Below are 27,270 nucleotides of genomic sequence, written 5' to 3'. Positions count from 1 at the left end.
CCCCGATCCACGGGAAGGGAGTTGGGAACTGAGCACAGTGCCACTATTTGGTCATCAGTAAGTGGCCCCGCCACATGACTGGGATGAAGATACAACTGGGTAGTTACCTAGATCTTCCAGTCAAATCCTCTATGTTCTCTACACAGATTTGATTAATTAGACCCTTGCAGTCATTTCGTACCTATTCTTTTCTCTGATTTTGGTAGACAGTATGGTTTACACGTCTTACTTTTTTCCTGAAATGTGCTGTTATTTACATAGAACTGAAGAGCATTAGAAGCTCACTAATTATTTGGACTTTCTGAATTTTGTGTATGTTATAGTGCCTGTGACTTGGTCACGTGACTACATGTTTTTGAAGATACAGTTTGATATACAAATTACTAAAGCAAAAACCATGCAAAGAATAACATTTAAAAGGTATAATATAATAACTCCTTTATACATAATTTTCAAATGCTATTGATAATTTCCCATTTTATTTATGTCATCAGCAATGGATGTAAGGTTGGCACAGGGTCTGTGTGACATGTGCATACATATAAGGTATATTCCCTGCCCTCCAGAATGGAATCTCTCAGGATGGAATAATGGGTGGATTCCTTCAAATCACAATAAAATAACACACAATGCATGACTCCTGGTAGGCTTAAATAGAAATGTTTCTTATTGTTATGGGTCTTGTAAAGTTAAAACAAAGACATTTACAAAGCAAATACTAACAAAATAATAACAAAAATATATTAGTGTGAATTTATTGTGATGGGTGATGACGTTTTGTTGAAACCAAATAGTTGCATACAATGTAACTACAGTGCTGTTATCATACTAGTTATTATGGAGCATGAAGTTTAACACAGTGCAACTGTGCACTATGTAGGTAATGAGTGATTAAGTCTTCCGGCCGTTTCTCCTTTTGACTATGGTGAAAATGTTGCACTACATTTAATGTATCATTTAGCTTTCATTTGGACTAAATGGATTGTTTACTTATTGGCCCATAAGCCAGAATTATTTTAAATAGCACCTCATGACACAACACACGTCAACTACAAAAGCAATGTGGGCTCCACAGTTAGGGCACTCAGCTGGCCCAAAAGTCACAATGTGCTTACGAGGGAGCCCTTCAAACCACTGCCCAGCTTCCCAAGGTCGCCGGGAGAAAACTGTGGGCTCCCTGAGAGTAACTTGCAGACTTCAGCCTCGGAAACGTGGCTCTGGGAATGTATCACTTAGCTACAAATCCTTCTTCATTTATTCTGCAAGGTCATTCTCTGAGTTACATCAAAATTCATATGCAAGTTCAAATGTGTCATAGTTCCCACTTCCTTAGTTAGATTCTTAAAATAAATATGTCATGGTATTTGTAATTTAACCCCAAAAACCAGTACCTCTAATTGCTTGAACAGTGAACTAACACCATCTCTGTGCGCTCTACCTAAACTGTAGTCACAAAATATCCTGGGAATGACAAGATTTTCAAAATTAATTATACTAGACATTCATTATCTGATGAATCCAGGATTTTCATTCAGATACCATTCCATCATTCAAACAATTCTTGAATAACCCAGAAGCAAATATTACAAATGCAGGGCAAGATTAATCCCAGTTCAAGTAGCAAGTCACATACCTCCATGATGACTGGTTTGACTTTTTAAAAAAATGACATTTAAAAAATTGTCTTAGTGAGGAATTAATAAAGACTAATAAGGAAATGCCTGAGAGAAACAGAACCTACTTCTATGGAACAAAATGCAGATTACAAACTCTTCATGTAAGAATAAGTATATTGAACAAATTACCCACTAAAGATATTGTATAGTTACAACAGGGACTCTGAGTTTCTCATCACAGGACATATATGGGTAACTAGCTAATGACATATTTTTATAGATAAGGATGCAGACATAAATGTAAATACAGTTAAAGAGGATTTAAACTGTATATGGATGGAAGTAAAGATATAAGTGCAAATGTGGTTAAGAAGAATTTCTAAAACTATAGAGATAAGAATATAGATATAAATATGAATATGGTTAAGAAAGACTTAAAATAATACTTAAGGATATAAATCATTTAAAATGCAAGACATGAAAAAGGAAGGCACAAAAAAATTGCTAAACTTTGTCAAAAATAATTTAGTATCAATGTGAAATGGACATTGCATGATTTTTAACCCCATAATCAAAAATAGCTAGTATCACCTTCTGCATTCATCCTGATCTGGCTTCTCAAATTCTGCCTTCCAATTTGCATTTGCTTTCCTACACCTACATCCCAAGTCAGGCTCCAGCTCAAATGCTGAGTTTCCAGTGACTTTCTACTGCAACTGGTCTGCTGTGACCAAAGCTTTCATCTTTCATTATTATTTTTTCAAATTCTTTTATTGTTCAATTATAGTTGTCCCTATTTCCCCCCATTATTTTCCCCTGTCCTACTCAACCCTCACCTTCCATTTTCAGTCCTCCTCAATATTTTTAACTGTTCTTTGTAATCTATATAACACAAGATAATCTAATGTGGTTTGGAACAGATATGATGGAGTCAGGTAGATAAGCATTCTAATCTTGGCCCTATAATCCACACTAGCCATACAACAGAGGATAATTAGTTTAACCTGTGACATGCGAGATGCTGGTGTGTACCTCTTTGTGTTGTTGTAAGGACCCAATGAGACAGCATGTTTCAAGGCACAGGGGCTTGTCTGCAGCGAGCATGATATATGAATGTGGGGTGTTTCTTCCTTACACTGAGTGTTCCCTTTTCCTTTATGACTCTTCTTTGTGAAAATGTACTTTGCTTTGTTTTGTTGTGATGAAAAGTCTTCTAGAACACAATAGCTTTAGGGTAGACGATGGTACCTCCAAAGTCTGATAACACCATCAAGATTCTCTATTGGCACAAAAATGTCTTTTTTATGATTTTTGCCTCCTTCTTATCACTAATAGTCACAGTTTCACATATTTTTGGTCTTTATAACTGAATGCAGACTTACATGTTTTTTATCCTCTATGTTAAACATAGAAAGAGTGCTAAATAAATGAAAAAGAAAATAATCCAGTTTCAGAAGTAGACCCTCAGCCAAGAGTAAAAAGACCCAAGAAGCAAATTGTAAAATCAGGAAAGATGTTTTCCAGCTCATAAAAAGGTTTAATGATGATACATTGAACACACAAACAAATGAGCACATGCAAAGACACTTAAAGAAAAATGACTGAAACATTAACATTTTCTTCATTAAATATGCTTATTGCTAGATGCAATAAGCAGTAGATTGCCCTACATTATAATTATACAATTATATGTACTTTATGGATATCCAAAATACTTTTTTGACAAAGACAATTGCTATTTTCTGAAAGATACCTAGGGACAATTTAAAATAATAATAATCCCTCGAAGTCTTAACTATGAGTTGGTGTCAAGAACAAATCACCTTGTGGCAGTACTGTGACTGTTTCTATACCATTCATTCAGTCACTGCAGACCTGTGGCTTTTTCCTTCCCTCCAAATATTTTAATGCTGTCTTTGTATTTTGCACACTCGTCGATAAATAAAAGTGACAGATCAATAGTCAAAGAGATGTCACAGATCTGACAAGTGAGCACTGTTCTTAAGATCTGGAATCTGCCATACAGAACACTTCTCAAATAAAGTCCCAGCAGTGACTGCGGCGGTACAGGGAACTGACTGTGCCAGGCACTGTTCTAGGTGCTGGAGACGAAGGACAGAATCACGAGACAAAGTCTTTGACCCACTGGAACTTACATGATAGTGTGGGGAATACAGACAAATATGAACAACACATAAGTGTGTGTGTGTGCACATGCACGTGGCTGAAATTTTAAAGAGAAAACATCAACAAATGCAGTGATAGATGTCAGTAGGGTGGCCAGGGGAGACTTCTGCAAAGCACAGATGTTTCAGCAGAGTGGACGAGATGAGGGAGGCATCCTGGTGAATGTTAGGGCTCGAAGGAAGAAGGGACGGAAGAAAGAAGAAAGGGAGGGGGAGGAGGGAAGTAGGTGGGCAAGAAAAGAAAAAAGAAAGAAAAACAGACCATACTTCTTAAAGTGTAATCATGTAAACCCCACTTTCCTTCCAATACAAAGCCTAAGATAAAATTATTAGAAAAAAATGAATATTTTTAAGATGTCCATGCCTTTTCTACAATAATAAGCCAAGAAACTAATAATAGAAAATTATGGGAAATGAAAGTGTATTGGATATCTGCTGAAGATACACTCTTGAGAAATTCTCTTAAAATTTACCTGCCATAAATGCCATACATAAGAGAAGGCTGTTCTATTGCATGGCTAAACAACGCGTTGTTAAATGTAAGTGCTCTTTGACCACTCACTGGTCATGTAAAGAAGATCATATATGTAATATGTTTATATGATGGCCTACTACGCAGCCACAAAAAGATGAAACATTACCATTTGTGACAACATGAATGATCCAGAGAGCATCACACGAAGTAAAATTAGTCAGATAGGAAAGGACAAGGACCCATATGACTTCACTCATGTGTGGGATATAAAACAAAAAGCAACAAACGAACAAAGACACAAAAAGAAACCAAGCTCATAAACGCAGACAACGAAATGGTGGTTACCGGGGAGAAGGGGCGGGTGGGGTAAAAGGGCAGAGGGGGTCGAATACGAGGTGATGAAAGGAGACTAGACCTTGGGTGGTGAGCACACAACTGAATCCATGAATGATATAGTATAAAATTGTATGCCTGAAACTTACACATCATTAACCAATGTTACTCCAGTAAATTGAACATAAAGACATAAAGAAATAAAATGCAATGCCAGAAGAAAACAAGAATTTACATAGAAGAATCTATAACATATGTATGCATGTTAAATATTCACTATTTCAACTCCGTTGTGAGTGTTGCACTATGTAGATCAGAACGTATGCTCTCAAACTTTCTGTGACTGTGGATATACCCTATAAATCAAATGTATACCTCGCAGACTTTTTATATTTACATATTGTTTCGGGTAAAGTTTAAAGGGCACCCTGGCCATGAAGCTCTCCTTAGGAAGAGGTACTCTCTGAGATATCATCACACGTATCTCCTCTGCTTTCCTACTGAGGCATGTGTTTCTGCATGTTTAACTGTGCTTAGCACTGCATGTCCTGAACATGGTACATGCTAAAATCAAGTGGAAAGAAATAAGTTATGCCAAGGAGTAAGCCTTTCTAAAAGAAGGCTGTGCTATGATTGTATGTGTGCACGTTTGCATGCGTACCTTTGAAATAAAATGTCTCCATACGCACCGAGTGAGATACCTGAAAATAGATTTGCAACATACACCTCCCCAGGAACATTTCGTGTAAACAAAATTCTGTTGTACAAAAGAAACACAACATCTGGCTCGACAACGATGGAAGCAAAAGGAAGTTGTCTCTAAACGTCTGCGGAGGAGAATTAGATCCCTCTCACGGGACCCCCGGGACCCCCGGGGACTGTTTAGGAAACCGTGGATGCGCAGAGTGCGGACCGCGCGCGGGACTTACCACCATCTCGTTGAGCGACACCCAGCAGTCGGGCGGGAAGTCCTGCAGCAGCGGCACCAGGAACTGCAGGCAGCCGTCCCAGTGGCAGAGCAGCAGCATCATGCCGATGAGGTTGAAAATCCGCACCACGGCGCTGGCCAGGTCGTAGGTCATGTGGAAAATCTGCGGACAGATGGACACGATCAACGCTGACAAACAGGTTTGTTTTTTTTTTAAGTCAAGAACACCACCAATGTCAGTACCCATTGACATTATGCACTATACGCCGTGATTTCATAAAATAGGGGAAGGACTTTTACAAAGAGAAACAGAATTACATTCCTGCGTCTTTACTCTGGATGACAACCAACTGTGGGTTCTCCAGGAAGGGCAGAGAGGATGTGAATGCATTAAATGTCCAGTTATGTTTTGAAAACATCGGTTTTGCCAGTCCTTTTCATTGACTGTTCTTTCGAGCATTTTAGTAAAGCTGCTTTAGAACAAGGTAGCAAGACTGGCGAGTGATGGCCACCCATTTCTCGTGTCTCATTCCTTGTTAGGTTAGTGGATTTGCTGAAGGGCAAAGAAAAATAAGCTAAGGAATAAAAATGATTAACAAGTGAAGTTTAATTGTAAAACATACAGTACGATGGAGAACTAATTGCAGTGAACTTTTAGCTGTATTGCAAATATCAAATAGTGACTTTTGAGATAACTGTTTCCTGGTTTTGGTGAAAAAACAGTTGTGCAACAGTTTCTTGAAAACTAAGATTATTTCCACTTTTATTATTTGTATTATACAGTATAGGCTACTCTTTCCTATGAACCTTTTTACTGATATTTTCATGAGTTTAATATGGCTAAATGCACAGACACAATATCCTGAGATGCTTATTAGAACCACATTTTGTATAATTTGCCAAGAGAATAGTCAGTTCTTAAAGTAAGGACAACAGGTACTGTAAAATTATCTCAGAAATAGAAAAACACCCCCCAAAACGTACGTGTTGATTTAGAAACCACATACCAGTGGTTTCTGTCATTATATCTGTCATTCTGGGGAGACGCTGACTCAGGTGCAGAGAGGGGAATGATGGGACAGGGGGAGTTTCCCTGTTATAAAACCCCAACATCTGTCTTCAGTGAACTGTTTTCCGCTTTGATGCATTTGTATTATTCACTCTTTCTTTCAACAATCTTCCTTTTTTTTCTTTTTTTTAAGATTTAATTTATTTATTTTTAGAGAGGGAGGGAGGGAGAGAGAGAGAGAGAGAGAGAGAGAGAGAGAGAGAGAGAGAGAGAGAAACATCAATGTGCGGTTGCTGGGGGCCGTGGCCTGCAACCCAGGCATGTGCCCTGACTGGGAGTTGAACCTGTGACGCCTTGGTTCACATCCCATGCTCAATCCACTGAGCTACGCCAGCCAGGGCACAATCTTCCTTTTGACACAGTAATTATAGTGAACAAAAAAAATCTTGCTTTACGTACGCACAGGTCTGAATTCCTTTTGGAAGTGACTCTGGGGCTCTAGGTTGAAAGGCAACATCTCGTATACTTTGATAGTCAGACCGCTGTACGCATAGTTTACAAAGACACTGAGACTTTCATTTTCTTCTAAGTTATTTTTCTGTTTGTTTTTGTATTTGGCAGACCCACAGGAAAAGTCCTGTTGATGTTGCTGCCTGCGACATTTCTTGGCGACTGAATTTGTAAATGGAAATTATATTAACATTTTCATCGATACTTTCTCCTTAAAAGTAATACAGTAAAACATAATTAAAAAGTCTCTACTATGAAAGTAGAAAAAAATCAGCATGGATTTAATGTTTGTGTTTAGTAATAGAATTCTATATTCATGTCTAAGGACTTCCCACCAAAATAGTTCAATATGTCTTTTGGGTAAGTATTGCATTATTTGAAAATAGGGTAAAGCGACAGAATATAAACTTCTGGATCAAATAAGAAATGAATCGCCTTTCAACCCGATGCTCTGAAGTTCACAGTAACGATCAGAAACTCTCCGCCCAAGTCTGTAACCGAGAAGCATACACGCAGCGGTTGTCACCCCGTTACCAGGCTGCAGTGTGAGACCTGGGGTGCTATAGAGGGCTAGGGCCATTCAGAGCAGAGCTGAATTTTATGAATTTTCCACTTTTTTTTATGGAATTAGACTTTCTTTGTGAAATCTTGAGGTGAATTAAAATAAAATATGCTAATATTCATTCACTCCTTTAGGAAAACCCTATTGACATGTTTTCCAGAGAAACATAACCACTATTTTTATAAAGGAATTTATTGGAGAAATAAAGTCTTTTATAACATCTTAGACATTTTCTTTCCTTCCTTCCTTCTTTCTTTCCTTCCTTCCTTCCTTTCTTCCTTCCTTCTCTCTCTCTTTCTCTTCTTTCTTTTCTTTACTTTCCTTTTCTTTTCTTTCCTTTTCTTTCTTCCTCCATGTGATTACTGAACCCCTATTGTATTATGGTTGTATTATAATAACAGAACAAAACCTAGAATTAAGCATTTCCTGTCCCCCATTTCCAGTCCCATCCTCGCAATGCTAGCATACAACACTAGCCCAAGATTTATATACTAAGTCTACTATAGAGAGTGCTCAGTAATAACTCACATGGTTGACTTTCACAGACAGTCTCCCCCTTGGTCTTTAACATTATATGTTCAAATGTGACCTCACTTTATGGGGCTACCCCAAAATCGAACTTTGGAAGAGGAAGAAGCAAGTTGGCTCTTTTGATACTGGTTAGTATCAGAGGCTCTTTTCAAATAGTCAGACTCATGTGCGTCCACCCTGATTTATCTACCTGGGAGAAGGGTGTGATAAAGTACGTAGTGGTAATTTAGATGCAAACGCACATGAATGTGTGTAGGTCCGGGCACCAATCTGGTTGTCTCTTGAGCTGTTGTAATTCATCATCCACTCTGACCACCAGCCGCTGAGATTATCAACAGTCCTGCTGAAACCTTGCCCACAGAATATTTGGATTGAGAAGACCATTTTTTATGGAGCCCATACATCTGTAGAGAGTCATGCAAACCCAAGAAGCAAGCATCTGGTCTAATTTATACACTGCTACAACTTTTTATTGTCTAAGGGCAGCTTGTAGCAAAAAGCTAAGTGCAACTTCATCCAACTTCCTGATCAAGCAGACCATACCACTGATTAATTAATGTTTTCTGTTTTTTTTTCCATCTGCAAGGTGAACATCCTTGAGCAATAAATTTCTGCCTAAATCAATTATTTAATACTACTTCCTGCAAGCATGACTTCACACCAATATAACATCATAGAAGACACTCAGTAATTTGCTAAATGGGTGAATAAGAATATTGCAGGCATTAAACAGTAATAGCATAAGTAATCTCTTCTGATCTTAAGAATGTGAAGCTTTTGCTTCTGTGTGTTAAATCAGAGAATTAAAATTAATTATTTTCAATCTTCCCAGTGATTTGACTCCAAACCTGATTTGAGTTCTCAGGGTATGAATAGCGAAAAGGTCATTCTGGCCATTAGCAATATGCGTTTAAGTGGTGGGGGGAGGGGGCTGGGGGGAGGGGCAAAGGGGGAAAATTGGGACAAATTGGGACAACTAATAGCATAAACAAAAATGTTTAACTTTCAAAAATATGATTTTCAGTGGTCTTTTTAAGAGTCAACTAAAAATATTAAAATAGAGTCAACTGAAAAAAAATAAGTTTTCTTTGATTTTACTGTCATCAAAATCTAGACTGCAGATCATGTCGATGGAAGGCTGGTGCTTTGCATGGTCCATCTCTGGACACCGTGCTGTCCGTGGGACCCCAGCGGGAGGGAGGGTCGCACCGCAGATGCCCCGCGGTGTTTTACACCGTGACGGTTCTAGAATTCTGCTCACCTGGCGCCTACTGACTCCAGAGAGGATAGCTAATCAATCAGCTTTCCAAAACTAAGGAATGCTCTGATGAAAATAATTTGATTTAGGATCCCCAATCCTGTCCTAATATTTGCAAAATTGTTCACCAGGTGTTTTTGTAATATTTTCCCAGGAGCAATGCATGTTCCATGCTGTTTCTAAAAGGCCCAATCCCAAAATGCTCTAATGGAAGATATTCATAAATCTGCTGAGTTCTTTTCAAATGCTTCTAAATTCTTTCCTAGACACTGATTTCAGGTGTCTCTCACTCTAATAAGCTGCCTATGAAATCAGTGGGCCCCAATCAATCCTAAACCATTCAATCTCCCGTGTTTTACTTAACCACAAAAATTGCCAAGAGCAATTTAACACTTTTCATAGCACGCAGTGACCCGTCCTCCGTCTTCGACTTCATAGGCGGGGACCATCCGTGGGCTAAGACTGCTTCTATAACCTCGATATTTATTCTGGGCTTGGAATATACCCGCAGTATTCTTTTCAAAGCAACACTAAGGAAGTCAAATGGGCCAGAAAAGCCTCTCTTGACAAAGAATATTCTGATGTTTAAGGTATAAAATGAGGTTGAATTTTTTTGGCTCTCTTTGTGAATCTGCACCTGCATGACTTGACGTATCTTTTAGATGAAGTGTCTCCACGCTGTGTCGACAGCAGGGCACAAGAACACCAACGTTTAGGCACTCAATCTGTTTCATAGCTAACGTACATTTAGGATTCAATATGTCCTAATTGATAACAAAATCTGTATTTTAAGAGACCTACTGTACCTCCTGCGATTCTTACTTTGACAATGATCCAGGTTATCTAACTAGGCTTTTGGTACAAAGTGTCAATAATACATTATTTGAAGGTTTTACTTGGTATATGAGAGAAAAACACTCTTCATAGTGATAGCTTCTAACACGGACCAGGGACTGCTGTCTTTGGACTAATTTTGTTAGTCTCCTACTCAGTCTGGGATTTCACTAGGAATGGCCAGCTTCTACCTTTAGGAAAGTCAGCCACCTGGGCCTCCCATCTCCAGGAGCATCTACAAGCAGTCCAAACGCAATGGCCCACTCCCCAACCCGGCACACCTATTGTCAGAGCCTCGTGCTTGTGGGTGCTTTTCTCCTGGATTCTTCTTTCCTTTGTCCCTTCCAAACCTCCCCCTCCATTATCGATCAACTTTCTACAGCCTCAGCCTTGTCATAAAATCCCCCCTCTCTTTCTGGGCTGTCCCTGAGATGCCTGAGTCCTGCTCACTCTCTCCCCGAAGGTTCAGCCTCTCCAGTAGCTTTCTCAAAGAGTCAGTTCTGTTCTTTCATATGTTTAAGCCTCAGGTTCTGATGGAAGTGTCCTCATTCCCTCACCTCCCCTTTGCCACATTCAGACAACTATTTGTCTAGCTGTATATAAAAAAAATTGTTTTCTTTAGTGTTCTTTTTATTTGGCTATGCCACCCATAACTTAACCTCCTTTCTGGCATTTAACAACCTCCTGACCTCCGCCCACCACGCGCCTCCAGTTATTAAGGACTCTGTGTTTTTCTGTTGCCTTTTCTCCACAAAATGTCAACTTCCGATCAATCAAAACAGACATCTTCTACTCCTGAGCTGCTGAAGATTACAGGCGAGAAAACAGGGGATTGTGGCTATGAAAACTTTAAAGGATAGCAACCTCCTCTGAGGCCCTGAGCTATGATCTCTCCCTAACACCCTGTGTTCAATGTTTTCTCTTTCCACCCCTCCCCCGGAAACCATGACTGTTCTGTTCAGTTTTAGCTTCAAGTTCTACTTTTTCTGGAGGAAAGTGACATTCTTTTGTTTAAATTTCCCCAACTCTGTTCTCCCATTCCTTCAAACAAACTTATAGCTACAGCTTTTCTCACTGGTTTTCCCTAAGTCTCAAAAGAATACACGTCTTCTATTCAAAACAAATCCCTACCAATCTTCTGATAGTAACCTGGACTTTTTCCCCTCCAGGAGCCCGAACAATTAGATCTGAGCTCCTCAGTCTCCGGTGAAAACCAGTTCTCTCCTCTATCCAGAGCAGACAGAAAAACACTTTTGTAAAATACAGCATAAATGAATTAATAGAAGAGTAAAATTAAATAAAAGACAAAATACTAGCCTACTGATTAGACTCTTGGATATGGTGGCAAAATCAACATGCTATAATTACTTGGTTACTTTTTTGTCAGAATCACTAACTTCTACACTAGCTTTACCCCCAAATATTTAGAAATAATAAAAATCTCTCAAATCCTCAAAAGCATTTAAATTGAAAAAGAATCTGCATTTCCTTTCTGGTCCCCTCACTTGAGCTCCTCAGAAACCCCTCCCCACTGGAACCTGGAGACAGAGAGGGAGCTGGCCCGCCCTCCCAGGGACCGCGAGTGCTTCTCTGGCCACAGCTGTGTGTTCTCGCGCACTCCGGCGCACCACGTGACTCCCGGGAGGGCATACCGTCCTGTCTTCTCCGAGCCTCTTCCCTCTCCCCCTTCACACATACGTGGGGAGCGTAGAGAGATTTAAGGGTGACTTCATTTCCCCAAGTGGGGGAATAACACACACACACACAGCGATTTTGAACATCCTTTTTTTAAAAAATCTACAGCCTCACACAAATGTGTAGGAGGAACATTTTTTTAAGATTTTTATTTTTGTTTATTTTTAGAGAGGGAAGGGAGGGAGAAAGAGAGAGAGAGAGAGAGACAGAGAGAGAGAGAGAAACATCAATGTGCGGTTGCTGGGGGTCATGGCCTGCAACCCAGGCATGTGCCCTCACTGGGAATCGAACCTGCGACACTTTGGTTCATAGCCTGAGCTCAATCCACTGAGCTACGCCAGCCAGGGCTTGAACATCCTTTTTGAAATGGCACAAATATCATTTTTAAAGGATTATTTATTTATTTATTTATTTATTTATTTTTAGAGAGAGGGGAAGGGAGGGAGGAAGAAAGGGAGGGAAACACTGATGTGAAAGAGGAACATCAGTTGGCTGCCTCTCACATGCACCCCAGCCAGAGACTGAGCCCACAACCCAGGCCTGTGCCCCAACCAGGAATCCAACTGGAGAACTTTTGCTTTGTGGGATGGTGCCCAACCAACTGAGCCCCATTCATTGGTCAGGACTGGCGCACATATCTTATCATTGAAACGCGAAAGATGTATGTGATCCCAGGACTTTGCAGTAAACTAAACAGCGCTTATATAGTTTAACAACTATAGAGACAAGTGCACTAGTTATCAGTCATGACCATTAAAGTACAGCTCATTTGTGCATGTGTTATTTTGATTGTGTCTACATATTTATTTAACAAACGTATATGTATACATAAAATTTAAAAAGCAGTTTTAGATCATTTAGTTGTAAGAAAACTTTGTTACGTTTCTTAGCTAGCTTGGCCCTTGACTATTGGACTCTGTGGCTGTTTCATTACTTCGCTACTGTTTAATCTATCAGCCATTTCTAACCACACATATTTTCACAGAAGATTTTAATTCCATATCCTAAACATTTAGGAAAAGTATGTCTTTAGGCAAAGTTGCTCTTTATTTAGCTTTGCTAGTCTGCGGAAAATCAAAGACCATGCATTAGTAAAGAAATAAAGGAATATTGGAAAATACTATAACGTGAATCTTTCCAACTTTTTTAGTGGGAAACAGTGTGGAGAGCACCGATCGGGTCGAGTGTGAAAGCGCAGCTGTGGGCACTGGGAGGCGCCGTGCCCGCTGGGACAGAGCCGAGCCTCCAAAGATATCTCTCACCGCCGCAGGTACACACCTGCCCGCGAATCTGCATGAATGGGTCCCACACGATGCTCATGAGCACCTCCCTCATCTGTCTTCGAATTTCAAGTCGATATCAGTCGAGCGCGGGGAAATGGCCAGAAACAAATATGCTGACAACAGCTTGCATTTTGTTAACTGAACACACGCAAATCTTCACATCTATTTTAGAAAACTAGAGTGCCTCATTTGAACTTCCACGAGGACAGCGTGGCGGGAAAGAACATCTGTGTCCTGGAGAATGTCCCGGAAAAAGGGACGAGCGGCTTGGCCCCCACGCCGTGATTTACCTTTGGAAGCAGCTTACACCCTGGGGAAAGCAAATCGCGAAGGAATCGTGAACGTGGCTTTACAAAGAAGAGCCTTTGATGGATAAGCACGCTGGAAAAATGGGGATTTCTTAAAATTAAACTATTTAAGATCATCGTATGTTCTTCTACTACAAATTTCCAATGGCCATAAATGTCGACAATATACACAAATTGTGCGACTACTGGAAGATTTAAATGAGGAAAAAGAAACGCATTTTATGACGCATCTTTGAACCTTCAGTGACAGCTGTGTGAAGGGTATTTGAAGCTGACCACGCACTTAATTGCAGGATGAAGTCAGCACTAAAATATCGATTTAATAAATAGAATTACTTTTTCTGGAACTCTTCTTTGGCAAATCATATCGTGAAACCTCAAAGTAGAAATTTAAAAAATTTTAAATAGAAAATGGAATAACCTTGCTTCTTGTCTAGTACACGGTAGAAAATGGTAATTAAGAAAACAATCAGAAACAGTGTGTGACTGTGTGTGTTTGTGTGTGGAAAGAGAAGGTTAAAAAAAGCAAATAACCACATTAGCATTATTTTCTGAATTCTGTATAGCTTTTGCAAATGAGTTTCAAATGACATTTCCATAATATTGTGTTTTTTTGGAGAGGATTCTGGGATAATCCATTTTAGACATAACATATTGCTAATAATAGTCTCATTTGTATTTTCCTAGTTTCATGTAAATCTTTTGCTCACTCTCTTTTGTGTAACTGCTGTCTCATCAGATTTATAATGCTACATGCTCCAATAAGTACAAATTTAGTTATCTCTGCATTTTGAGCTACAAATAGTATAATTATTTTAGTTTTTGTTACTAGTTCATTTCCTCAGCATAGAAAATAATCACAAGAATTCATGCTCTTTGAAGGGCAAAAATACACCACACAATGGTATGGAGAGATGTACCTAAACTTAGTAAAAACAGATATTTTACTCTGGAGATTTCATCTCATCAATTTGTATTTTAAAATTCTTTAAATAATGAATGCTCTTAAAACAGAAAGAAAACACAGTCTGCAAGCTCTGGTGACTGAACTATCAAACCAAACAAAGCAGAGGATGTTTAAACTCATTTATATATTCTGCAAATTATGTTCCTGTAGATAGTATCATACATATTTTTTCAATAAGTATCTATTAAATTTCTTTGACATTACCAAGAAAGAATATGCCATATTTTCCATTCCATTCAGATATAATTCAGAAAGAATTTTTGCACTAATCCTCAGTTAACCAAATTATTAAACCATCTCTACGACATGCATACAGTTTGTAAGATATTTTGTTGGTCTCTTGATAACATATTTTTAAAGTATACCCCAAATATTGTTATGTCTTCTATTTTCTATTAATTCTGTGAGAAAGAATCCATCCTAACATTTATGGTGTCACATTCATGAACTTGGTTAAATTCACAAGTGGTGATAAATGTTTGGCATCTTAACTATTTGTTGTTTTTTTTTTTTACTTAAAGCACTGAAAATTATAGTGTTTGTAGGGTGGTAAAATTCTTAAATGTAGTCATATGCATTTTCATGAAACATTAAATTGCTCACTATATAATGTATATCTTTTTTACGTTTTTAACAATTATTTTATTAATATTAGGGATAAGTATAGTAAACAAGAAATAAAAAAGGCACTAAATAAATAATTTTGTCATGAGAGAACTTAAAAATGTTTTTGCTGGGGAAACGTTTAACTTGAAGCCAGCAGGCAAGAGTTCTAGTCCCGACCGTGCATTCCTCAGCTTCCAAAATTCCCCCTCGCCTTTCAACCCAAAGAAAGGAAATGCAGCCAATGATATTCTACATGTAAAATTCTGTAATACCTTATTATGGAATTTTATTTATTTAGAAATAAATAAGTACCATTTTTTAAAAAATGAAAATACAGGGGCACCAGCACACACAGAAATTGAAATAAACCAGAGGTAAAACACTATTTCATATAAACCAGTTTCCCTAAACCTTTGTTATGAAAACAAATTAAATAAATAAAACATAACAAAGCTAATCCTAATATAAATGTGCGATAAAATAAAATGTAGTAGATAAGTAAAACACCGTTATATTTGGACGAATTGCACAATGTCTTTCTGCACATCAGGTCTACAGAAGTCACGTGCAAGCCAGCACGTGGCCCCGGCTGCCCGCAGGCGCCAGGAGCGGCGAGAGATCGGAAAGCCAGCTCCTCAAACAACTGCTCGGATGAAAACACTGCGCCTTCATCAGCTGTTGTCCAGGCCGTCAGAATTGCATCACGCACAGGCACGCGTTCTGGCCGGCCGTGGGAGCCCGTCCAGGTTGAAACGCTAATTTATTTGAGTGGATTTGTGTCGGCGGTGCTGGTTGACTGTCTTGGCAAATGCTTTCCGAAAGAAACTGCTACGTGAGTGCTTTGGGGTATAAAGCTGGGAAAATAGAACCTCGATTCATCATGAATCCACCACAACATTGTGACACTTGATAAAACTATAAGTAGAAGAAAAAGTGCTACTATGATTACAATCGCCCAAAAAGAAACTAAAGCTTAAAAAATAAACAAGTGTTGGCGAAGTTGCTAGCAACCCCAGAAACCTTTCAAACTTGATCTATTGGAAAATGTCATACTTCAGACTCACTCACGGGACACCTTCCAAACTAAATATGCACTAGAAGGTCCCACCAGTTCAGATCGCTGTGCGCCTAGAGATGTGCCAGACCATCTGAAGTGCTGAAAACCCACAATTATCAGAATTCTGATAAGAACTATATGAACTGATATATACGGAAGGATCCCTAAAAGTAATAAAACTTTTGAATATACTGGGTTTATCATATCACTAAAAACCTGTTGAATACTGACTCTGTACAGAATACAATGTTAGGCACTCAAGTTCTTAGTGTTCACGGTCCCCCCCCCCAACTACACACTCACACACTCACACTCGCTTTCTTACCCGCGACCCCCACCCCATAAGCGGGACTCATTTTTCTCTGGACACGCTGTGGAGCTACCGCAATTGTGGCTGCCTTTCCTACACCTTGTAGCAGCCGCACCTACACTCCATTTACAGTTTTATTCCGGGTGGTAGGAGTCTGGGGCAGGACTACACTCTCTGATCCCTTTAAAAACAGCTTGTCTGGAGTCCAGGCTGGCGTAGCTCAGTGGATTGAGCGCGGGCTGTGAACCAGAGTGTCGCAGGTTCGATTCCCAGTCAGGATACATGCCTGGGTTGCAGGCCATGACTCCCAGCAACCGCACATGGATGTTTCTCTCTCTCTCTCTCTTTCTCTCTTTCTCTCTCTCTCTCTCTCTCTCTCTCTCTCTCTCCCCCTCCCTTCCCTCTCTAAAAATAAATAAATAAAATCTTTAAAAAAAAAAACAGCTTGTCTGATTGAGGAAAAAGGAAAAGGACTCGTGACCGTGGACAACAGTGTGGTGACTGCCGGGGGAGAGATAAAAGGCGGATAAATGGCAATGAAAAAATATATAATAAAGATTACATATTAAACATAAAAATACATAAAAGAACTGTATTACATAAAATTAGAGAACACAGAGACAAATTCCATTTCATTATATTTATTTTTAAAAAAGCAGCTCGTCGGGTTGCAGAGTTCTCGATTGAAGATCACGTCCTCCAGGCGGGTGAAGACGTGACTCCATTCCTTCTAGCACCCAGTGAAACTGGTTCTTCCCGTGAACATGGGTCCGGGGTATTCGGTAACAAAGAGTGTCTGAGCAGTTCTACGTGGGGCTTAGTGAAGAGGGCCTGCATCCCCGCCCCCCCCCCCCCGTCGGTGTGTGCAGCGGCTGAGCGGGGGGCGATGGGTGATGACACGCAGCAGGGCGGCCCCACTGTGCTCCGAGGAAGGCCCTTCTGCACCCGGCCTCCCGCTCAGCTCCGCCCTGCACCGCGCCTCCGACTCCCGCTCCGAAAGCCTCAGGAGGCCCACTGGGCGGCCGCCTCCTCCTCCCGCAGACCTTTTTGTGGCCTGTTCCAGGGAGGGGACCTCTCTCCTGGGTCGGCTGGCACGCTGCTCCTTCCGTGTTGGGTCTCCTAAAAATCCTGAGAATTTTCTTGTGTCAGGGAGAGTCCCCTGCTCTCATTCCCTTATCTTTTGCAGATGCATTCCTTTATTTGCTTGGATCCTTTAGTTGTGCTGGAGGCTCTTAGAAGGGTCCAAAAGCCCACGTCAGTGTCCTATCTATCTTGTTATAATGCACCCCCTCCCTGATCATTCGAGTTACGCCCTATTGTAAAAAGACTCATACAACTCAAGTTCATAACTTCGCGTGCTTTCTGAACTAACCGATTTGTGCTACATGTGCCGCTGATCTGTTCAAGCGCTAAGAAGTCACTGCTTAAATGAGTTTCCAACCTCTAAGTTACTCTCCCCAAATGATTCTCCCCGTAAACTGTTTATATTTATATTTCAAAATAAATTCAGAATGGCTTTGTCAAGTTACTCTTCCATTTATGAAATCAACCAGTTTACGTCACTAAGTAATTTGTCTCTATCACTACTTTTTACATTACTAATCACCTTACATCTCCAGTCTCCAGTCTCACCTTCCTTGAAAACATAGTCTACTTGGCATCCAGAATTATCATTCTCTGGTTCAAACTTGACCATGAAACTTCCCTGCTCAAGCAGTTGTTAGATAGAGAATCTTTCTGATACCCAGATTTCTTGGCCTAATATTAGAAGGGCTTTTGTGACGTGCCCTCTGTCTACCATTTCAGTGGCATTTATCACCCTCCTCTGTGCGTGTCCCATGGTTGAGCCACACCACACTTGTGACACCTTTTATGCAGCATGATTCATCAGGACCTGGCTCTGTTTGCATATTGTTTTCTCTTGACGTAACGGCTTCCCTCCTACCCCTTTGCTGACGGATGACTGTAAAACTTGGCTCAAACATTGCTTCCTCAGCAAAGACTTATCTGATCTCTCCAGAGAGAAATTAAGAGCCTCCTCCTATAGGGCTCAGTCCATAACTCTATAAAAGTGTAGGTACTTAGCCCATGTGTTCAAAACAGAAGTGAACAAGAAAAAGGAAGGGAGGAAGGGAAGGAGGGAGGGGTGGAGGGAGGGAGGGAAGAAGGAAAGAAGGAAGGAAGGTAGGTTCTGGCTTAGAAACAAGTGATTCATTGTTCTAAATGGGAATCTATGGGATTATTATATATTTTTCCAAATACTCTTTGTGATGATGGAATAGAGATTCTGATTTAAAAAGAATCCTAATCTTTTACCTGCAATGAAATAAATATACATACTATTCATTCCAGAATATCTGTCATCCTTTGTCATACCCTGGTTACATGGCCAATGTTCATATAGATCATTTCATCACTGTAGTTAATATTTATTCAGTTTTTAGCACCAAAACTTCTCTTATCACACCTTTTTTTCTGTCCAGTTTATTTTTTCAGTGTCTTACCTTCACTGAACTGTTTTTTATTTGGGGGATTTTTTTTTCTTGGCTTGAGATGGTTAGTCTTTGCAAAGTCCTATTTTCTTTCATTTTTTTCTCTCTACTCATCATCATTTCCTTATCCAGTCTGACACAAAATCCATTATTCCAATAAATGTTTTATCAGAATTGTCAATTCTCTTCTCTGTTGCATTCTCACGGTGGTAGTCTATTTCAAGACTAACTGTCCACGTTCTCACTCCTTCCTACATTTGACCGTCTACATTTTGCTAGAGGACACCCCACAGCAGCACAACCTGCTCGCGGTTCCAACATCAACTAGGCTTTAAACCCTGGTGGGTGAGATGGGCATGTCCCATGAAAGCGGGCATCTGACTCTCCAGGGCAGCTAGTTCAAACTTTCCGCGTCTCCCAAAATCTACCTCCCTTGCCTGCTCACCTCAATCATGAGAATGTATATAACTTCCAATTGTATTGAGAACAACATTGTCATTTATAAATGTGTCCATCCATCCTTTCTCCTTCTGACGCTGGAGTGAGATGTACTTTTTTGGAGCGTTTTGTACTTTGGGGCGGGATGCCTCTCTGACATCCCTGTGTTTTCTCTGCTTTATCTCGCAACTCCTCAGTGCTCTCTCTTCGTCAGTTCTATCCTGTCTTCCTCGGACTCTTCTCTTCCGTCTTCCCTCTTCAGCATTCAAGCATGCTTACCTCTCTCCTAATGGCACATTGAAACTATATTCCTCTCAATCCACTTTAATATTCACTTTTCTTCTTAAATATACTAATTTTTTAAATTCTATCCTTTTTTACCCTACATTTGATGTTTTTTTTTAAGTTTTTATTTATTTATTTATTTTTATAGAGGGAAGGGAGGGAGAAAGAGAGAGAGAGAGAGAGAAACATCAATGTGCGATTGCTGGGGGTCATGGTCTGCAACCCAGGCATGTACCCTGACTGGGAATCGAACCTGCGACACTTTGGTTCACAGCCCGCACTCAATCCACTGAGCTACACTAGCCAGGACCATCTGATGTTTAAACATCTTTGTAACCTGGTGCTGCCTACCTGTCCACTGAAAATGTCCACGATCAACCTGCAAGGTTGTTCTAATTGTGCATCCCTGCACGCTGCTGAATACTATAAGCAATCTGCAGACTTCCTGTGCTTGACCACCCTTATGTAGTCACCTGGTTGCATTCATTCCTCTGTAAATATGCACCTGATGTTGTTTCTGAGTGTGATTTTCCTTCTTGCTTCTTGTCTACTCCCATTCCTCTGGTCAGTTTTATGCAGTGCTCTTAAGATGTGCATTCTCTGCTCTCTCAGAGTCCGCACAACTCATTCTCCTTGAGTCACTTCCATGCCCCTAACATCAACAATGACCTACAATCAGGGGACTCCATTACCTTACCCCACTTCTGCTGAAGAGAAGCCTCTTCACTTTAAAACCCACGGTCAAGTCACTCAGGAGATGTCCCAAACTATTAAACTCTGCCACCCTCTACATCCTAGCGGAAAGCTGTACAGAGACTAACACATACCAGGCCTCAAGGTAATTTCTCATCAAGCTGTCGTGCTAGACTTACTCTGTCCCCTCACCCTCCACACTTAATTAGCAACTGCATTCTGTACATCTCCCTTCCTTTGTAAACGGTCCTGAATTGCAAAGTCCTTAATTTGGACAATACCCCTTTTCACATGGGTAATTTCAAAGTTTCCTACGTTTTTCTATATCTCTGGATTTGCCCTCCTCCAACCCGCAAGTCAAGTTTTTCTTTTTTCTAAAACACAAATATGATGATGCTACTTTCCTGGTTAAAAATCTCCAACAATACTCCATTAAATCCAAGATAAAGGTCAAAATGCCAAGTGCAACATACACGGCTCTACATAACCTGACCTCTCCTTAATATATATAAAAAATATAAACTTAATGGGGAGGACCATATCTAACTCTCAATCTCTCAAGATCTTTGGCACAAGGTTAATTGTGATCAATATATGGTGAATAGTTGGAGAAAGATGTGTGAAATCTATCACTTGTTAATATTAATTCAATTTCACATTTGCAATTGAATTAATTTCAATTAATTCAAGAAGAATACAACCTCCCCTGAGAACTTTCTATATATAAAATAAATGCTTGCAAAGATTGTCATCCAGGTGTCAATTACTAAAAAACAAGAAAGCAATTCTGAGGAAAAAGAAGGAAACCAGAGGTATCACACTATCTGACTTCAAACTATACAGCCGATCTGTGATAATAAAAACAGCATGGTTTTGGCAGAACAATAGATACACAGACCAATGGAACAAAATTGAGATCCTAGAAATAAAACCACAGGTATATGGGCAAATCATTTCTGACAAAGGAGCCCAAACCATACAATGGATAAAAGAGAGCCTCTTCAATAAATGATGTTGGGAAAATTGAAAAGCCACATAAAAAAATAATGAAACTAGATTATAGTTTTTTGCCATGCACAAAAATTAATTTGAAAATCTAAATGATCTCAGTGACTACAAGGTGGGGAAAAATAGGTTTATAGTTGTAAGTACATAAAATGCAGAGTTTATTCTTGTATTATTATTTATTAATTATTGTCTCATTTTCCATACTCACAACACCTATTTTTGTCCCATCCTGTATTTGGCTTCCAGTAAACTCTAGCAGAAACTAATTGAGCCCTGGCTGGTGTGGCTCAGTGGATTGAGTGCCAGCCTGTGAACCAAAGGGTTGCTGGTTCAATTCCCAGTCAGGGCACAGGCCTGGGCTGCAGGCCAGGTCCCCAGTAAGGGGTGCACAAAAATTAACCACACATTGATATTTCTCTCCCTCTCTTTCTCCCTCCCTTCCCCTCTCTCTAAAAATAAATAAATAAAATCTTAAAAAAAAGAAACTAATTGAAATGTTTCTTTATTTTTTAGTATCAATAATGTTATAGTGGCTTGCATAATAAGTACATAAAATATTCTAATGATAAGTTAAATTTTGATTATACAGAATGAGTGTATGAAAACAGTTTTAATTATTTTTATGGTCATTGTCGCATGTTCTATAACCATACAATTGTTATTAAATAGAACTTGTTTCCTAGGTTCAGAATGCATGCTGCACTTGCAGACATTTAGAAACAAATATTTTCTGATTTGAGAGAGACAGAGAGAGATTGCTTTGTTGTTCCACTTATTCATGCAATCACTGATTGATTCTTATATGTGCCGTGACTGGGGATCAAACCCACAACCTTGGCATATTCAGACTGTGCTCTAACCAACTGAGCTAGCTAGCCAGGACCAGTATTTTTAAAACATTGCAGGAATGGCAATATTCTTTTTAATGATGGTGCAAACCGTTTTGAGTGTTTTAGATTATTTTAAATGAACCAAAATATTGGTCTCCTTTGATATTGAATTTGATAACGTAAACTCCATTGTGTTTTTAAGTGCATTTTTCAGATCCCTTATCGATTTGGGCTAACAGGCTAACCGTTGCCTGAGCCAAAATACACTCTAGAAAAGGGGAAATGTGGGTGTATTTCTATTGAGTTGGTGTAATTTAAACTCAATAGAATTCAGTGTTTCTGACAAGTCCTAAATGGAGGAGTCCAAAAGGTTATATCATTGTTATCTGGGCTTTCACCCAGAATTCAAACTCACAAGTCACCGTCATGTTTTCTGCTAAAGGCAGCATTGATTCTGGCCTCCATATCACTTCATTCTTTTGGTAACTGTGTGTGGTATCAGAGTCGATAGAAGAGAACTGTGTATTATGCTTAGTAGTTTATTTAGAGAAACATGCATTTTCATTTAAGAACAACAAGGGTGAAAAGTTTTCTATCTAACCTCTATAATTATATTTCTCTAATCCCTTTTTCTAGTTCTCATCAAAAAGGATCAGCATTTCCTAAAGGGAAAAAAAATGTACATTCAAGGACCCAACTTCTGGGTCACACATACAGCATGACAGGAATTCTAACACTTCTTAGGATTCAATTTTAATAAGCATATTTACAAAGTGTTTCTGTTTAAGAGCAGCAGGTGGGAAAAGCTGCGGGACAACATTTTCCCCTGAGGGGACAGGAGCGGTCTCAAGGTCCCTACAGACACGATCAGAACCTCATGTTCTCCTGAGCGTTGTACCACCTTTGTGACGATCCACCAGCCAACCTCAGAGATGAGCAGAGAGGATGGATGGGACTGTGTCCCTCCCCACAAGTTCACGGTCAATCCCCGGCCCCCAATGTGACGCGATGTGGAGACGGGGCCTGTGGCAGGTGTTTGGGTCCTGAGAGTCGAGCCCTCCTGGAGGGAGGAGAGCCCTTGCAGGGACAAACCACAGCGCGTGCTCTCTCTCTCCGCCATGTGAGGAGGCAGCAAGAACACGGTCATCTGTGAACGGACATCACATCTGCCCGCACTTTGATCTTGAACTTCCAGCCTCCACAGTTTGAGAAATGAATGTGTTGGTTAAGCCCCTCAGTCTATCGTACTGTTATAGCAGCCTGGGCTGATGAGAACTTGGAGGTATTAATTCCACTGCTAATTTTCAAATCAGAAGAGGCAGGTTCAATTAGCAGATTTGAATAAATGATATATGGATAAATAAATCACGCCGCTTTAAATATTTACCTGCCATGTTGTCAGTGAGACTTTACCGTGAAACCATTATGGAGTGGTGTCTAATAAAACCAGTATTAATTGAATAGCATGTATTAGTGTGAAATATGTATGTTTTTAAGTATATATAAAATTACTTGAATTTTATATATACTTAAGAAGAGGGAAGAAGGAGAAGGAAAAGGTGCACCTAATTTTATATATGTGTATAAATGGAGAAATCAATACTTATATTTTTATAGTCTTTCCATGAATAATACATATTGGGCTTTTCCCCCATGGAAATGAATGTATTATTTATGGCTGTTATAGATCTTCCTCTGCACATATGAATGACATTTAAAATCTCTATATTAAAATATTGTAGGTCAGGTTCTAATTGCTAATATATCTAAAATATCTGCCTCATAATTCATTCACTGCACTGAAGTTTACCCCACCCACCTGCTCTGACTGAACAGCTCGTGAACCGTCTTCAGCACTGCTTACAGTGTCGCCCTGGTCCCCACCTCCAAGTGAAGGAAGAACAAGGGTGACTGGCCCTCGGCACCGCACGCAGGACCCTGATTGTCCAACCGTCTCCTCTCTTCCCAGGTTCCTGCCTCATCATTCCAGATGTCAGTCACCTGCAGAAACTCCTACAGCTGGCTTCATTCACAGTACGATTGCTTTGTGAGGTCACTGGAGTCTGGAAACCGGGATGATTTCAACGCTAATCTATTTGTTACCTACTTCGAAGAAGAGATTCAAGGTCGCTTAGGACGCTTGGCTAGGTACTGATGAAGTGCCGGTGATTGAGTTCAGCACAATCCCAGAAACATGGATTCCCATGTAAGATAAGCTGTTGTTCTACTTTATTAATTTGGTTCAAGCAAGGGGATGCTAAAACAGCCCTAGGAAAATTTACAGAGAAAGGGAGAGCAAACACCTAGGTGAGGGGAGCACGCGGGACTGCGGGCAGGTGAGAAGCTGGGGCACAACTGAGGCGGCAGGCTGCGGTCTCTGGAATGTGGCAGGCAGCCGGGAGGTGGCTGTGAACCTGGTGTGCCCGCAGGTCACAAAATCACGGAGGAGCAGAAGCTCACAGAGGAAGAATGACAGCAGGAGTCAGCGTCAGCTCTAGCATGTCCCCCGCAGTAGGAGCCTGCGTACACAATGGCTGCAGCCCAGCCTAGTATTTTCATAGTGAAGTCGAGCACTACAATATTTAGGGGTGTCAGAACCGAAGAGGTTTACTATTTAAATGAAGATTTCAAATCGTTTACTGCTATTTGTACAAGATAGTTTTTAGAATGATTATTCGTAGCATGGCATTAAAGGTGTTAAGGGTAGGTTGAGTATCCATCCCTCAAAAGCATATGCACCTTTCACAAAAGTCGAAGAATACAACCTCCCCAAGGACTGTTGGCAAGTTGGAGAGAATGTTCCGTCCTTCAGGGGGAGGGGAAGGCCAAGGCCGCACAGGAGCCGCACACATCAGGCCGCTGTGGGTGCTTGCGGGGCACTTGAGGGGCGGGGCTCACCTGGGTGACCCGAGTCCCTACCATCAATCCCAGTTCACGAAGACCAAGCTCAGGCCCGTGAGGCCTGAACGTGCTTAGGACAGCGGCGAGGGTTCCCTGAAGGTGGCCCTCGTTCTTCACAAGCGTAGAGCCCCAGGCGGGGAGCTGAATGAGTGCGCATCCCCAAATGCCATCGTTTCCTAACTGCCACCGTCATCCGCAGCAGCGGGGTTAAAGGTAGGAAGGATGGAAGCCGCAGAGAATAAAGGCCTTGACCATCACAATGCTAACACACCAGGGCCAGTATCCGTCAGGCCCTGGAGTGCTCTCCCCTTCACCTCGGCCAGGCCTCCAGCTGTGCAACCGGCTTGTACTTCCAAGTGAGAGCGAGTGTGAGGTCTGTGCGTCTCTGTGCCTGCCTGTACGTGTGTGCTCGTTTCTATACATCTCTTTATCTGAGCCATCCCTGGCCATCTCGAATAACAAAGAAAAATTTTGGTTTCTATTTATATTTTGCTGAAACAAGTTTAAATTAATATAAAATCCTTCATTTAAATGTCTCACCATGCTTTCACCCAGGATCAAAGCAATAAATTATAGAAGGGAAAGGGCACATTAACACAGTTTTGAATTGAAACCTAGTTTTAGAAAATACATATTCGGTCTTTGAAGTATCCGATGTGTGGTGATTGTTGGGGAGAGGGGTGGGTGGCGGCGGGAGAGGGTGCTGGGGGATAAATGGTGATGAAAATACAATAAAAATCATGTAAAAATGCACCAGCCCTAATGATTGTCAAACTATCCATCAAAATTTATTAAAATATACAAAAACTTTTCATTTAACTTCATAGAAAAAGGCTAAGTGTTTTGCAATTCAAGTAGAGACTGTATTTTCAGTAGAAAAGTCACGTCCTACTTGTCATGATAACAGACTATTAAAGAAAAGCAAACAGGTTTTTCACTGTGACGTATGATGTAAAATATGCACACCAGAAAGTGCTCTAAGGCACGACTCCATTTAAGTTTAAATCGTATCAACATTCCTCTAGAGGAAGACCATGCAATGCTACATTTAAAAATATTTTCATGCTCTTAAGCAGTTTTGTCTTAATTTTTAGCTACTTACATTAGCCATGAAAACTTGTCCTTAACTCTATATCTGTACTAAAACTAGAGTATAATACCAACAGTTTAGGACATGACAGCTAGTGGAGGTGGGGTTTAGGGGTGGAAGGATCGAGCAAAAAGGATAAAACACTCATGGACACGGGCAACAGTGTGGTGATTGCTGGGGGGAGGGAGGTATAAAGGGACCAAATGGTAATGGAAAAAATACAATACAGATTAAATTAAAAAATAGGACATAATGCCCTGGCTGGTGTAGCTCAGTGGATTGAGTGCTGGCCTGTGAACCAAAGGGTCGCTGGTTCGATTCCCAGTCAGGGCACATGCCTGGATTGCAGGCTAGGTCCCCAAGTGGGGGCCATGTGAGAGGCAACCATACATTGATGTTTCTCTCCCTCTCTTTCTCCTTCCCTTCTCCTCTCTCTAAAAATAAAGAAATAAAATAAATAAATAAAAATTGATAAATCAAATTTAAAAAATAGGACATAATAATAGAAATAGCTTATGAGGCATCCCATGTATTCCATTATGGATATTATATATACATGTAAATATATTTATATCATACATCATATATTTCTCCCTAATGGCAAAGGCAGCAGCTACAAATTAGAATGTACAGAAGCCTTAATTATATTTTTCAGCGACACAGTTTTTTTCTTTATTCAGCAGAGAAACACTTTACACTTACATAAAAAATATAAGCTGCAAAAACAAAGTAGCTTTTCGCTACACTTGATAACAGAGTCTTACTCCTCCTAGCAGACTTCTGTCCGAACGGTTTGAAAAGAGGCTAAGCTGTCAGGTCCGCAAGCAGAAACGGAGTTTTCAAATGCCGCGTCTCTGCACCCAGGACGAGCTCAGAAACAGAAACAATAAACACGGCTCACGGTGACTCACAGCCATGCCACCACTTATTTTTTTTAAGACTACTTCAAAATATCTCGTCACTTCAGCATTCTTTTTAGAAACGATTTCACGTGGCCATGGTGGCTTCAGAATGTCTTGACCCTTTCTTCACCTTCTCTCCTTTTGTCTGACTCCTTTACAAATG

The 27,270-nt window shown here is 40.3% G+C and overlaps 1 protein-coding gene across 1 annotated transcript in view; it reads right to left on the bottom strand.

The window, feature by feature from the left end:
• The window catches only part of HCN1 (hyperpolarization activated cyclic nucleotide gated potassium channel 1), a 319,381-nt gene that overhangs the window by 127,958 nt on the left and 164,153 nt on the right, over nucleotides 1–27,270 (bottom strand). Inside the window, exon 3 of the mRNA XM_045839971.1 lies at nucleotides 5,540–5,701. Coding sequence (XP_045695927.1) covers nucleotides 5,540–5,701 — 162 coding nt within the window. The remainder of the gene's footprint in view (nucleotides 1–5,539; nucleotides 5,702–27,270) is intronic.

This window comes from Phyllostomus hastatus, unplaced genomic scaffold (assembly GCF_019186645.2).
Source record: "Phyllostomus hastatus isolate PE091 unplaced genomic scaffold, TTU_PhHast_1.1 phas_contig_329, whole genome shotgun sequence".
In the NCBI taxonomy this organism is placed as follows: Eukaryota; Metazoa; Chordata; class Mammalia; order Chiroptera; family Phyllostomidae; genus Phyllostomus; species Phyllostomus hastatus.
This window is presented reverse-complemented; position numbering and strand designations above follow the sequence as displayed.